The following is a 13,622-nucleotide window of genomic DNA, read 5'->3' as shown; positions in this document are numbered from 1 at the left end:
TACACTTATATAGTCAGTTCTCCAGTGTGAAACTACAGGTCTAGTTGCTTCCATGCTCCCTCCTTCTGTTTGGGTTCCCTCTATTTCTCTATCTCCTTTATTTGAGCACATTTATCTCTCTCCTACTATATTGTGAACCTTGAAGGAAGGGTTTCCACCTTGTTTTCCCCATTCTGCCTTCCCTGGCCACACTCACCTCCCTCTCATTGACTCTTGTAGGTGGCCTCCTCTTCACAAAGCTCACTGGTGACCTGTACTGGTTGGTTTTTTCTTTAACTTTTAATTAAAGTATAGTTGATTTACAATGTTGTGTTAGTTCCTGTCTGCGCTTAGTCACTCAGTTGTGTCCGACTCTTTGTGACCCATGGACTGTAGCCCTCCAGGCTCCTTTGTCCATGGGGATTCTCCAGGCAAGAATACCGGAGTGGGTTGCCGTGTTCTCATCCAGGGAATCTTCCCAACCCAAGGGTCAAACCCAGGTCTCCCACACTGCAGGCCGATTCTTTACTGTCTGAGCCAGTGCTAGTTCCTAGAGTACAGCAAAGTAATTCAGTTACATATATATATTCGTATGTAGTCTTTTTCATATTCTTCTCCATTATGATTTATTACAGGACTTTGACTATAGTTCCCTGTACTATACAGTAGGACTTTGCTGTTTATCTATTTTATATATGGTTATATATATAGTTTTATACTTATTAAATATAGTTAATTTATTTTATATATAGTTAGTATCTGTTAATCACAACTCCTAATTAATCCCTCTCCCCCTATCTTCCCCCTTTGGTAACTATGAGGTCGTTTTCTCTTGTTGACCTGTACTCTTGAAACTTTCCCATCTTGTAGCCTCCAGGATACCACATCTCCTGATTTTCCTTCTTCATCTCCAGAGAAGCCTGGTCAGTGTCCTTTCCTGGGTCCTTCTTCTTCTCAACCCCAGAACTAACTGATGGGATTGGCCCTAGGCCAATTTTTCTGTATCTACATTCTCTTTCTAGATGATCTCATCCATTTTCATTGCTTTGAATAATATGTATATCCTGACAACTCCTAAATTTATGTTTTTGTCTAGACCTCTTCTCTGAGTTCCAGACTCGTATATCTGTCTGCTGACATGTCCTCTTGAACATCTCATAGGATCTCAAACTTGATGGGCCCTAAATAGAATTCTTGATTTCTAATACTAAGCTCCTCTCCCCACCACTTTTTTGCCCTGAACTCTAAGCCTCTTCCACCCCTAACTTATTCATCTTGGTTAATGCCACCACTGTCTACTAATTGCTTAAGCTGCCGGCAAAGCATTTTGGATCTACTTTCAAAATGTTTTTAGAATCCATTCATCTCTCTCCATCTCCAATGCAGTAGCCTACTCTTTCACCAGCTATTTCTTAAAAGGTAAATCAGCTATCAGACAGCTTCTTAAGGCCTTTCAAAAAAGTTTCTCTGTGCAATTAGAATCAATTCTAAAAGACTTACAGTGGCTTTTGAGGTCTGACATTAACTGATGTTAGCTGATCTCTCTAATTTCTTTTTATTTTTTGGCCATTTTCCCCTCACTGCCTACCCTCTAGCCACATGGGCCTTCTTTCAGTGCCTACAGCATGCTGGCCTCTTTCCCTAGCATCTCCTCATATGTGTTTTCTCCTCTCATTGGGAAATTCTCTGAGGGTTCTCAGCTTTGTATCTTTAGAACTCAGCTACCTGGAGAAGCCTTCACCAACCATCGTATTAAGACTTGATCTCCCCTCCCCTTCATTCTCCATCATGGCAGTCTGTTTATCACCTTTATTGTGATTATTGTGACCTTTAATTCCCTGTGTACACTTCCATTGAACCACTAGATGGTTGGCCCCACGAGGGCATGACAGTATGCGTGCGAATTGTGGTAACACCAGCACCCACACATAATGGCTGGTTCATGGCAGCACCCAGTCAGGGTTTGTTGAATAAATGAAATATATGCACCTGTATCAGTGGTTCTTGACACTGGTCACACATTAGAATCACCTGTTCAGTTCAGTTCAGTTGTTCAGTCATGTCCAACTCTTTGTGACCAACTCTTGTGTCCAACTCTTGGACTACAGTACGCCAGGCTTCCCTGTCCACTCAAACTCATGTCCATCGAGTCAGTAATGCCATCCAACCATCTCATCTTCTGTCATCCCCTTCTACTCCTGCCCTCAATCTTTCCCAGCATCAGGGTCTTTTCCAGTGAATCAGTTCTTTGCATCAGGTGGCCAAAGTATTGGCATTTCAGCTTCAGCATCACAGTATTCAGGACTGATTTCTTCTCTGATTGACTGGTTTGATCTCCTTGCAGTCCAGGAGACTCTCAAGAGTCTTCGCCAACACCACAGTTCAAAAGCATCAATTCTTCAGTGCTCAGCTTTCTTTATAGTCCAATTCTCACATCCATACGTGACTACTGGAAAGACCATAGCTTTGACTAGATGGACCTTTATTGTAAAGTAATGTCTCTGCTTTGCTGCTGCTAAGTTGCTTCAGTCGGATCCGACTCTGTGTGACCCCATAGACGGCAGCCCACCAGGCTCCCCCATCCCTAGGATTCTCAAGGCAAGGACACTGGAGTGGGTTGCCATTTCATTCTCTGCTTTAGAAACCTTTAAAAAGATCAGTGCCTAGCCTCCACCCCCAGAGATTCCAATTTAATTAGTGTGCTGTTGGATCCAGCATCTGTATATTTAGAACTTTTTTTTTTTTTTGGCTGCTCTGAGTCTTTACTGTGGCATGCAGACTTTCTCTAGTCATGGTGAAAGGGCTTCTCATTGCTATGCGTGGGCTTCTCTTGTTGCAGAGCATGGGTGCACAGATTCTGTAGTTGCAGGATATGGCCTTCTCTTGTTGGCCCTGAGGCATGTGGGTTCTTAGTCGCCAACCAGTGATTGAACCTGCATCCTCGTTATTGGAAGGTGGAGTCTTAACCACTGGACCACCAGGGAAGTCCCAGTATGTTTAGAACTTTCTTCTGGTGATTCTAATACACTGTCCAGGAAGAGAATCACTGTCCAAAATGCACTGTACATGAGTGTTAAATTGCTTCAGTCATGTCCGACCCTTTGTGACCCTATGGACTGTAGCGTGCCAGGTGCCTCTGTCCATGAGAGTCTCCAGGCAAGAATAGTGGAGTGGGTTGCCATGCCCTCCTCCAGGGAATCTTCCCAACCCAGGATCTGACCTGTGTCTCTTCCATCTCCTGCATTGGCAGGTTGGTTCTTTACCACTGGCCCTTTCTGGGAAGCCCCAAAATGCACTGTGGGAGACCATTAGGAAATCTAGTGTTATATCTCAGTTCTAGGTTATAATTGACAAGATGAGAAAAAGCGAATTAACTGACTTGGGTGGTTTCATGAGAGAATGATAATAGGAGACTGAGGATCGTGAGCCGGGCTGGAGGCCATGAGAATTGGGAGGTACTTCTGGTCCAGGATGGCAACAGGATTCTGGACTGTACAGACCAGCAAGTGGTGGTGACTGCACTGTTGCTGGCCTCACCCAGAGCTTGGCTCCCTTTCCTCCTTTCCCCAGAGGGTCTGGCATGCAGCTCATCAGGATACACCAGGAGATGCTCACAGCATTGTTACTCCAGGCAGCATGCAAGGTTCCAGACAGACAAACAGGAAGAGCTCTTTTCCCTCCCCTTCTCCTGTCTTCACCCCTCAGGATGCCAAGTCTGGGGCTCCCACCCAGCAGGGAGGTGGACAGCTGAAGAAATAGCCCTGGCATGACATAGCATGGGGAAGGAGGAGGGGGGTCCTGAGGAAGCCAGGGTGAGCAAGAGAAGAAAAAAAAGGGAAGGAGTTTTTCTCTGCTGGCTGTGAGGGAGGCCACCTGGGCAGAGAAACAGGGGAGGCCACTCAGAAGGGAGCTGCCCTGGGGGAGGGGTCTCTAGTGACGTGTGACCCCCACCACCCCACCCCCACCCCTGCACCCTAGGGCACTAAGGGACTCCTCCCCCAGCACAAGCTCCAACCTCTGAGTGTATGCTCCATTGGCTTACATTCTGAGTGTCTGTGATAAGGGCTGTGAAATCCCCATCTTTCCACAAGTGGGGCTTAAACCTGGGAGTCGCTGTGACTGTTACAGCTTTAGAGAAACTTTTCCAAACCTCCAGGGACTTCCGGGTACTGTAGGTAGACCAAACAGAATGGAGTAGTTAGTCTGTGATTCAAGAATGGCCTGTTACCTCTAGAGGCCACAAAGTGTCAGTCCATCTGACCGTCACACCTTTTGTTGTCACGCAGTTTTTTTAAAAATTGTTGAAATTTTTGGCATTTCAAAATAAGAAATTGGGGACTTCCCTGGCTGGCCAATGATTAATAAGACTCTGCATTTCCAATGCAGGGGGCATGGCTTTGATCCCTATTCTGGTAACTAAGATCCCACATGCCTCATGGTTGGGCCAAACTGTAAATAAATAAATAAATCCCATTGAAAAATAAAAATTTAGGACTTAAAGAAAGCAGATAATCTGGCAACACAGGGCCTTTATCCTCTGCCAGAGGCCGGTCTGTAGCTGGTCCATTCCTTTCTCACCCTCTTCCTTCTCTCATCCACAAAACTTCATTGACCACCTGCTTTTGCAATAAGTTCAAGGATAAATCCGATACAGTATAAGTACAGGGCCTGTGTTCCCGCATATATTTCTGTGCTCAGGCTTTCTTTGGATTGGACTTGGCCAAAAGCCGAGATAAGAACTGGGACTTGGATTAAATTCTGCATCCTTCTGAGTCATCCTGCTTTCAAATACTGTTAGTTCGGTCGTCCATTAGAACTGTCAAATAATTTGTCTTCCAAATGGGCTGTTCTCAGTTTTCATTCAGAAGCCGGAGTGTGAGATAGCTGTGCCACTTAATAAGCTGCTGTGTCTCGGCGTCAGACCAACTCTTCTTTCCTCTACCCTGTGATGCTGGGTCCAGACTCCCCATACTCGGGTTCTGTCTTGTTGGCTGTTCTGCCCACAGGGAGGGCAGCAGTCAGGGAAGTGAGGTCTGGCTGGTCTTGTCATGGGGCTAGCGCTGTTCCAGGCAGCAACTGGGGAGTTCCCAAGCTCTTTCCACACTCCCAGAGCTGCCCCCTGGTGTCCCGTGAGAGTGCCATCCTCTCAAGGGACAGTGCCACTTCCTCAGAGGGCTGAGACCCAGTGCCCTGGGGCCTCGCCTCCAGCCTCAAGGTTCTGGTAACCCTAAACTCTCCCTTGGGTTCTCTAAGCCCTAGGGATGGCCACTGCTTTCTGACATTGCCATCTCTGAGTTACCTCTGGGTCTCCTTTTTTCAATCCTCTAACGTCTGTGTAATCAACTCCCTATGGCCATGGTTCTCAAACCTGAGCTTTCAGCAGAGTCACGTGGCGTGCATGCGCAGTTGTGTCCAACTCTTTGGGACTCCATGGACTGCGGGCCGCCAGGCTCCTCTGTCCATGGCAAGAATACTGGCACAGATTGCCATCTCTATATCCAGGGGATCTTCCCGACTCAGGGATCGAACCCAGTCTTTTGTGTCTCCTGCAGTGGCGGGAAGATTCTTTACCACTGTGCCACCTGGGAAGTTGCGAGTCACCTGGAGGGCTTGCTAAAACACAGATTGCTGGGCTCCACTCCAGAGTGTCTGATTCAGGAGGTCTGGGGTGAAGGCAGAGAATTTGCTTTTCTATTAAGTTCCCAGGTGATGCAGATGGTGCCTGTCAGGGGACTCCACTTGAAGAACCACTGCGGAACATTATATTCCCTCTGATAAGTTAGTATGTATCCTGTGGTCTAGTTGGCCCTTGGCTGATGCAAGGAGTTCCACTAAAATAGCACGCCATCCAGATCCGCCAGTTTGGTTTGCTGAGTGGGGTGGGGGTGAAGTAACCCCAATACCCGCTTTTAACCTGGCCTTCCCTTGGGATTGAATCGCTGTCTTTGTCTGTCTGTACCTTGTACCTGTGCTGTTGCCCCTCAGCCCTGATTGCAGAGGCCTTGGCCTCGCTTTGCACTGTTCTATCCTATCTCTCTGGAGTCTGTCCTACCACCTCTACAGGCCTCCTCTGCTAATTCTGTCCCATTTGAATTCTGATTTCTCTGACCTGTGCTGTTTACATGACCAGCTTCACATCTCGTTCTGGACTTGCTTTTGCCAAGTCAGTGGATATGTACTGAAGTGTCTACTGTGTGCAGAGCCCCATGCTGGAGGCTTGTGTGAGAGTACCAAAGATGGGAAGGACTTAGACACTGCTGCCATAGGGTAATCATTGCTGCACAATTGAAACTGTGCTGTTTACGTGTGAAAAATACGGAAACTATCTTAGCAGAACCCTCACTAGAGAGAGAACTACTTCAGTTGGGTAAATAATTGATTAGTAAGATGTAGAGGGGGTAAAGGGCTCCCCAGGTGGCTCAGTGGTAAAGAATGCCTGTGGCGCCAGGGACCTGAGTTCAATCCCTGGATTGGGAAGATTTCCCTGACAACCCACTCTAGTGTTCTTGACTGAGAAATATACATGCATGCATGTTGAAAGGGGGTAAGACCCCGAGAAGTTGAGACAGGCTGAGACCCAGGACATTTTACTAGAGTGTTTGCACCTGGATAAATATCTCTTTGAGAGACAGGATGTGAAGAAACTCTAAGGGACTAAAAATCACTGAATGCATGGGCAGTTGGGGCAAATTATGAACAGTAGAATACAAAAAGGCCAAAGCTCAGCTGCCACTTCTGAGTTTCAGGCAACAAAAGCAGTGTACTCCTCATGACCCCTGCACGCAGCACCCCGAGGGGGTGGGAAGACCACTTAGGCCACCTCTCCAGCCTGACCCACAGATCCACCTCCCCCCACAATCCTCATCCCATTTAAGGAACCAGCTCCCTGTAAACTCAGGGGGCAAGCAAGGACACCTGTTACTTCTTTTTACTCCCTCATACTTCAGCACAAGTCCCCATAAAGCCTGCCTGGATGCCTCCTCTGGCCTCTGAGCAATTGCTATTGATTAAAAAGCCCAAGAGTCCAGGGCAGTAACAAACTGTGCTTAGGTTACCATGGATAGAGGCTGGTATACTGCTTTCGAAGATGCGTGAGCATCTGTTAACTGCATGGGTTTGTCTGATTGAGTAGGAGCTGTGCAAGTTGGTGACCAGAGTTGAACTGTGCAGGGAGAAGTGAGTGGTGTCAAGAGAGAGAAGGGGCCTGGGGGCTAGGGGGCTGGGAGGGGGAGCTGGCAGCCAAAGGGCAAGCTGCAAAGAAAGAGTCTAATATGGATCTTCAATACAGCGTTCACTAGTGTGAGCTGTATTCTGTCTTGTCTCCCTGTGAAATCGCTAATAAAATTACTCGCTTCCTGGGGACAGGACAAACACTGAGTCTCTGCGAGTTTGGAGTGGAGTGAAATCAGAGACCTCCCATAGAAGAGCAGTGCGTATAAGCTAGACTCTTTTGATTTTCTCATCTGTATCTTTCTCTTCCTTGTAAATATATTGGAAACACCCTGTGGCATGAACTGGGTTTTATATTGTTTCCCATCAGCCTTGGTTATTGAGTAGGATGTTTATTGATGAACTAATTTCTGGGTTTAGAGTTTTACTTGTTCAGATACACCTACTTAGGCTACACAAAGTCCCTATAGGCCTGAATATGGCAACTCATGTGTTGGGGTACACTGGCTCTACTCTTTTTTGATGGCTTGTATTTATTTTTCTGATTATGAATAGATACATGCACATTACTGAACATTTGGAAATATTAAAAAGTATGAGAAAAATGAAAACCACTCATAATTTTACTGCTCAGAGATTACCACCAACAGAATAGACTCTCTCTCTCTCTCTCTCTCTCTCTCTCTATATATATATATATATATATATATGGGGGTGGGGCTATATATATGGAGAGTATATATATAATATATGTATACATTCTCTATATTTATATAAGAAATCAAATTAATTTTATCTTTATAAAATCTTATATACTGCTTTTTCTACTTTTTTATATGAGCATTTGTTCTTTCGATTACATCTTCTTCAAAACAATTCAATGCCAGCTAGTTGGATAGACTACCGTAAGGAATTTGTTGCCTCCCCTCTTGTTGGATAATTACACTTTTCTGCACCTTTTGCTCTCATAAATACTGCCACAGTGAACATCCACATATATGTACTGTCATTTTATATTTGGGTAGGTGTATCTTTTGTACACTTACAAGCCCATTTGTCTTCAGAGGTAGAATTTTGTACTCACCTGAAATGAAGCTCAAAAGATACAACCCCAGCGGACCATGCAGGGTTTCAAAGGGCTTGCCAAAAGCATTGTACATGAAGAAGGCTGTCCCCACCAGGGTTAAAACGATGAGGATTGTGGAGAAGAGAATGACATTGACGTGAATACTGACTGGGATAGCTTTGAGCAAATCTGGGAAAACTGAAGACAAAACAAAGATTGGGAGAATTGTCATCAGTGGTCATCTGCAAGTGTAATTTAAAAGATTAAATCCCTCTTTTTTTCACTTCAGCAGTCACTAAAATCCTTCAAATTAATACATTCTCACTTACTCATTTACAAGGAATTTACAAAAAGGTTTAAACATGGTATTATTTTATAGAACTCACCAGTGGGGAGTGAATCTAGCAGTGGGGAAAATTTGAGGGATTTTTTTTTGCCCTTGGTCATATGTAATTACTTAAATAAACAAGTGCTAGTCTTATAACCAAAAGCTATACATTTTGATGACCAAACTTTTAAAGACATTTCTCAGTAGGCTTTTTTTTTTTTTTTTTCAATCTATCTTAACTTGTAATGACATTTTCAGAACTGGGAGAATTCAACCATCAGGAGATTTTTATACTTCCTTTGCTACAAAAAAAAAAAAAAAAAATCTAGTCCACACCAAGATTAAAGAATGGGGTATTTTCAGTTGACTTCAATATTTTGATGTAGCACAAACTGTGGGAAAATAATTTCTGGTGATACAAGAAATATTTTCCATTTAGAAAACATGCCAAATCTATTTCTAGACTTTGTGTTCAGGGCAAGTTTTTCTTGTTTGCAGAGGAAATGAAATACTTTATAAATGTAGCATTTCTCTTATCTGGTAAGGCATCAACTTGCTTAGCATCAGCAAACCAGGCAAAATCAATCTGGATAAGTTTAGTTTAGTCCACAAACTTGATTTATTGAACACCTACTGTGTGCCAAACATTGTTCTAGGTGCTGGAAATAGAGCCATAAAATAAGACAAGGTCCCTGTTGTCTTGTGGAGTTTATAACCTAATGGGAGTTGATAGATAAATAACAGATAAATAAATGAATGTGACAGTTTATTGCCAAAGGAGGCCCCCATCAATTCCTTGCCTCTTTTATATATATGTTACTTCCCCTATAAGAGGTAGAATTTATTCCTCAGTCCCCTTGAACCTGGGCTGGTCTATGACTGCTCTTTGACCATTTGAATATGGCAGAGCTTCCCAGGTGGCACTAATGGTAAAGAATCCGCCTGCCAATGTGGGAGACATAAGAGACATGGGTTCAGTCTCTGGATCAGGAAGATTTCCTGCAGAAGGAAATAGCAACCCACTCCAGTATTCTCTCCTAGAGAATTCCATGGACAGAAGAGCCTGGTGGGCTATGATCCATGGGGTCGCAAACAGACACAACTAAAGTGACTTAGCACACACCCAGAAGTACATCATGCCACTTTCAGGCCTAGTCTATAAGAGGACCAGCCATTTCCACTTCTTTTTTTTTTTTTTTTTGGAGGCTTGAGCTGCTGTGCAGGAAGTCCATTTCTCTGCTGGGAAAAGAGGCCACACAGAGGAGCACCAGGGCACCAGACACAGGAGGAAAGAATCTTACACATCCAGCCCAGAAAAGCTTCCAGGTGACTCCAACCTCAGCTGCTGTTCAACTGCAGCAGGGAGAGACCCAATCAAGAACTGTCCCAGCTGAACTGGTACATTTTTGTTTCAAGCCCGTGAGCTTTGAGCAGCTATTATGCACTGGGAACAAGACACTTTCAGATAGTGATAATGCTTTGGAGAAATAAAAGAGGGTGATGGGATTTTGAGTGATAGATGAGTGGATGGGGGTGGTCAGGAAAGTGACGCCAGAACTGACACCTGAATACTGAGAGGGAGGTGGCTATATAGAGATCTGGGGAAGAGCATTCCAGGGGAAAGGAACACAGCTGAAGCAGAAGGGAGCCAGTGCAGGTTCCTGGTGAATGAGGTTGAGGCAGAAGTGGGGTTGCTAGACTGGGATCATATTGTTACGCCTGCTAGATCCTGGTCTGTTGACCATGGTAAGGGGGGTGGGAGGCGGTCTCCCCTTTTGCTAAACTCAGCTGGAAGCCACTGGAGGGTTTTAAGTAGGAGAATGACATAATCTACTCCAAGATGTAAAACGATAGCTCTGGGGCTTCCCTGGTGGTCCACTGCAATACAGGGGACACCAGTTCAATCCCTGGCATGGGGAGACCCACATGATGCAGAGCAATTAAGCCCGTGTGCCACAACGACTGAGTCTGAGCTCTAGAGCCTGGGAGCTGCAAGTAATGAAGCCCGTGCACCTAGACCCCATGCTCTGCAACATGAGAAGCCACTGCAATGAGAAGCCCAAGCAATGCAACTAGAGAATAGCCCCTGCTTGTTGCAATTAGAGAAAATCCCACCTGCAGTAAGCAAGACCCAGCACAGCCAAAACTAAAAAAACAAACATTTTTTAAAAAGATTGCTCTGCCTTGCAGAGTCATGAGTCTAAGGGGGAGAGGGATGGAGGGAGGGTGCATGTGGAAGCTGGGATCCTGAGGATGGATTTTGGGGATGGGTGTTTCCAGTAATAAGAGATGGAGGCCTGGCCCAAGGCATAGTGGCAGAGGCTGTGAGAGGCTGTCAGATTTGTATTGTATTTTGGAGACGGAAGATAGAACTTGTTGAAAGAAAGAAATTGAGGATAACTCCTAGAGTAACTGAATAAATGGTGATGCTATTAAGTGGGATAAACAAGTAGAAGGAGCAGGTTTGGCCATGGGGGTGGGCGGTGATGCAAGAGTTCTATTTTAAATATTTGAAGTTTGAGTTGCATTTAAGCTATCCTAAGTAGAGATGACAAATAGGTTGTATGTACCTGGAGGTCTAGGAAGCAGGCAGAGATATTGAAGGGGGTGAAACTAGGTGAGGAAAGCAAGGTGTCTAGAGCAAAAAGGAAAGCTTAAGGAGATAGTGACACTCTGGGGCCAACCCTGTACTTGCACAAGCCCAGGGTAGATGTCTCATTAACTTCTACGACCAAGGTGTCTCAATGGCCTCACCCTAGTCCTGGCCCTGGTCATTAAACCCAGGGGAATGGCTATCGCTTGTGGAGAAGCTACAACTAGAGGAAAGATGGGCGCAAGAGAGGAAGAGAGCTTATGAATTAGGAGCAAATTCACAGATTGAACAGCAGGGAAGCCAAGGGAAGAAAATGTCTCAAGGAGGAAGTGGTCAGCTGTGCAAATACATGTCCTGTGGCCACAGCGCTGTGCTCCTGATCATGTGTCTGAAAGTGACCAGGAGAAGGAGGTGCATTGTTTCAGAACCAACCCTTCACCACTTGCAAATATAACTCACAACATATGGACATACATGATACATGCTTAGTGCTATCAGAGAGGGAGCATCCTCTTCACGAGTACAGACAAGGTCATTCTTTTAAGTATAAAAATCTACCTTTTATTAATGGGTTTCCTTGGTTGTTCAGATGGTAAAGAATCTGCCTGCAATGCAGGAGACCCAGGTTCGATCCCTGGGTTGGAAAGACCCCCTGAAGAAGGAAATAGCAACCCACTCTAGTATTCTTGCCTTGAAAATTTCATGGACAGAGAAGCCTGGAGGGCTACAGTCCATAGGGTCACAGTCAGACATGACTGAATGACTTAACACTACTACTCCCTTTTATATAAAATGGAGCAAATTCTGAAATGCCATAATGTAAAACCCCAAGAACTGACTGACCCGTAAACATTGCTTTACCATGAAATTTAAGTAATTGCTCTGTAACTGAAAAGCAGACACACAAAAAGGAGAGAGTACTTACACTTAAAGACGCTCATGTTCATTTGTCACTCAGACAAAAAAGTTCATGTTTTTAAATATCATTTTGGAAATTCAGTCACTGTGAACCAACCCCTCAGTGTATCAATAGAAATAAATGTATCTGGGGAGCGTAGGTGAAGGATACCCGAAATGATAGTACTCTCTGCACCGTCATTGCAACTTCCTATGAGTCTAAAATTGTGCCCTCCGGTGCTCTCTCTGAGTCCTCACTCAGGAGTCCTGGGCAGGTCATTTGAACTGAGGTTTACTTACACAATATTTCCTGTACAATCTCATAATAAGAGGGGGAAAAGAGTGAGTGTTAGTTGCTTAGTCATGTCTGACTCTTTGCAACCCCATGGATTATAAGCCCGCCAGGCTCCTCTATTCACAGGATTTCCTAGGCAAGAACGCTGGAGTGGGTAGCCATTCCCCTCTCCAGAGTATTTTCCTGATCAAGGGATCAAACCTGGGTCTTCCGTATCACAGGCAGATTCTTTACCATCTGAGCCACCTGGGAAGCCCCATAATAAGAGAAATGCACATTAAGTCTGTGAGATACCATTTTCCACAAATCATATTTACAAAGATGAAAACATATAGTGACAGCCTATGTTAGTTAAGGCATAGGGAAATGGAGACCTTTCTGTACTTTTCTTAGGAGTATAAATGGATACAGCTTCCTTTGGGGCTTTACATGACTATAAAGCATTAAAATGCATGTATCCTTCACTCAGCACTTTACTGCCAGGAGTTTATCCTATGGATGCTTTGCGCATGAATTCAATAGAATATCACAAGGATATTAATGGCACCATTTTTTAATTTTATTAATTTTTTAATTGAAGGATATTTGCTTTACAGAAGTTTGTTGTTTTCCTTCAAACATCAACATGAATCCGCCATAGGTGTACATATCATGGCAGCATTTTTTTGTAAAAACACAAGGTGGAAAATTATTTACATGTCTATCGATATGGCATCCATATAATGAAATGTAAGTCAATGATTTCAAACAATGAAGTGAATCTTTAAGAACAGGTATGGACTTATCATTAAAATGTGATGTTTAATTAAAAAAACATACCTAAAGAGAAAGTGCCTGATTCTGTCATTTGGGGAAAAGCCAAAGGAGGATGTAATAATTTAAATATTTGACGTATCTGATTTAATTCTCTCAACGATGCCACGGTATAGGTACCATGATTAGTTTTTTTTTCCTCTGGCAAGTAGTTTCCTCTCTTTCCCAGAGGAAACATCTGGGACTCAGATGTAATGTGCACAAGGCTTTCATTTAGTGAGTTGCAGAGACTTGAACTATGTCCACTCTTATTCACCAGGCTAGAGCCTTGGGGACAGGCATGCTTGTCTCAGTTCAGTTCAGTTCAGTGCAGTCGCTCAGTCGTGTCCAACTCTTTGCGACCCCATGAATCGCAGCACGCCAGTCCTCCCTGTTCATCACCATCTCCTGGAGTCCACTCAGACTCACGTCCATCGAGTCCATGATGCCATCCAGCCATCTCATCCTCTATCGTCCCCTTCTCCTCCTGCCCCTAATCCCT

General features: G+C 44.5%; 1 protein-coding gene across 1 annotated transcript in view; it reads right to left on the bottom strand.

Annotated features, from left to right (window-relative positions):
- CLRN1 (clarin 1) overlaps positions 1-13,622 on the bottom strand; it is a 47,706-nt gene that overhangs the window by 11,886 nt on the left and 22,198 nt on the right. The window contains exon 2 of the mRNA XM_004003254.6: positions 8,234-8,413. Coding sequence (XP_004003303.1) covers positions 8,234-8,413 — 180 coding nt within the window. The remainder of the gene's footprint in view (positions 1-8,233; positions 8,414-13,622) is intronic.

The sequence above is a fragment of the Ovis aries genome, chromosome 1 (assembly GCF_016772045.2).
Source record: "Ovis aries strain OAR_USU_Benz2616 breed Rambouillet chromosome 1, ARS-UI_Ramb_v3.0, whole genome shotgun sequence".
NCBI classification, from domain to species: Eukaryota; Metazoa; Chordata; class Mammalia; order Artiodactyla; family Bovidae; genus Ovis; species Ovis aries.
The sequence above is the reverse complement of the archived record's forward strand: the minus strand, read 5'-3'. Positions and strand labels throughout refer to the sequence as shown.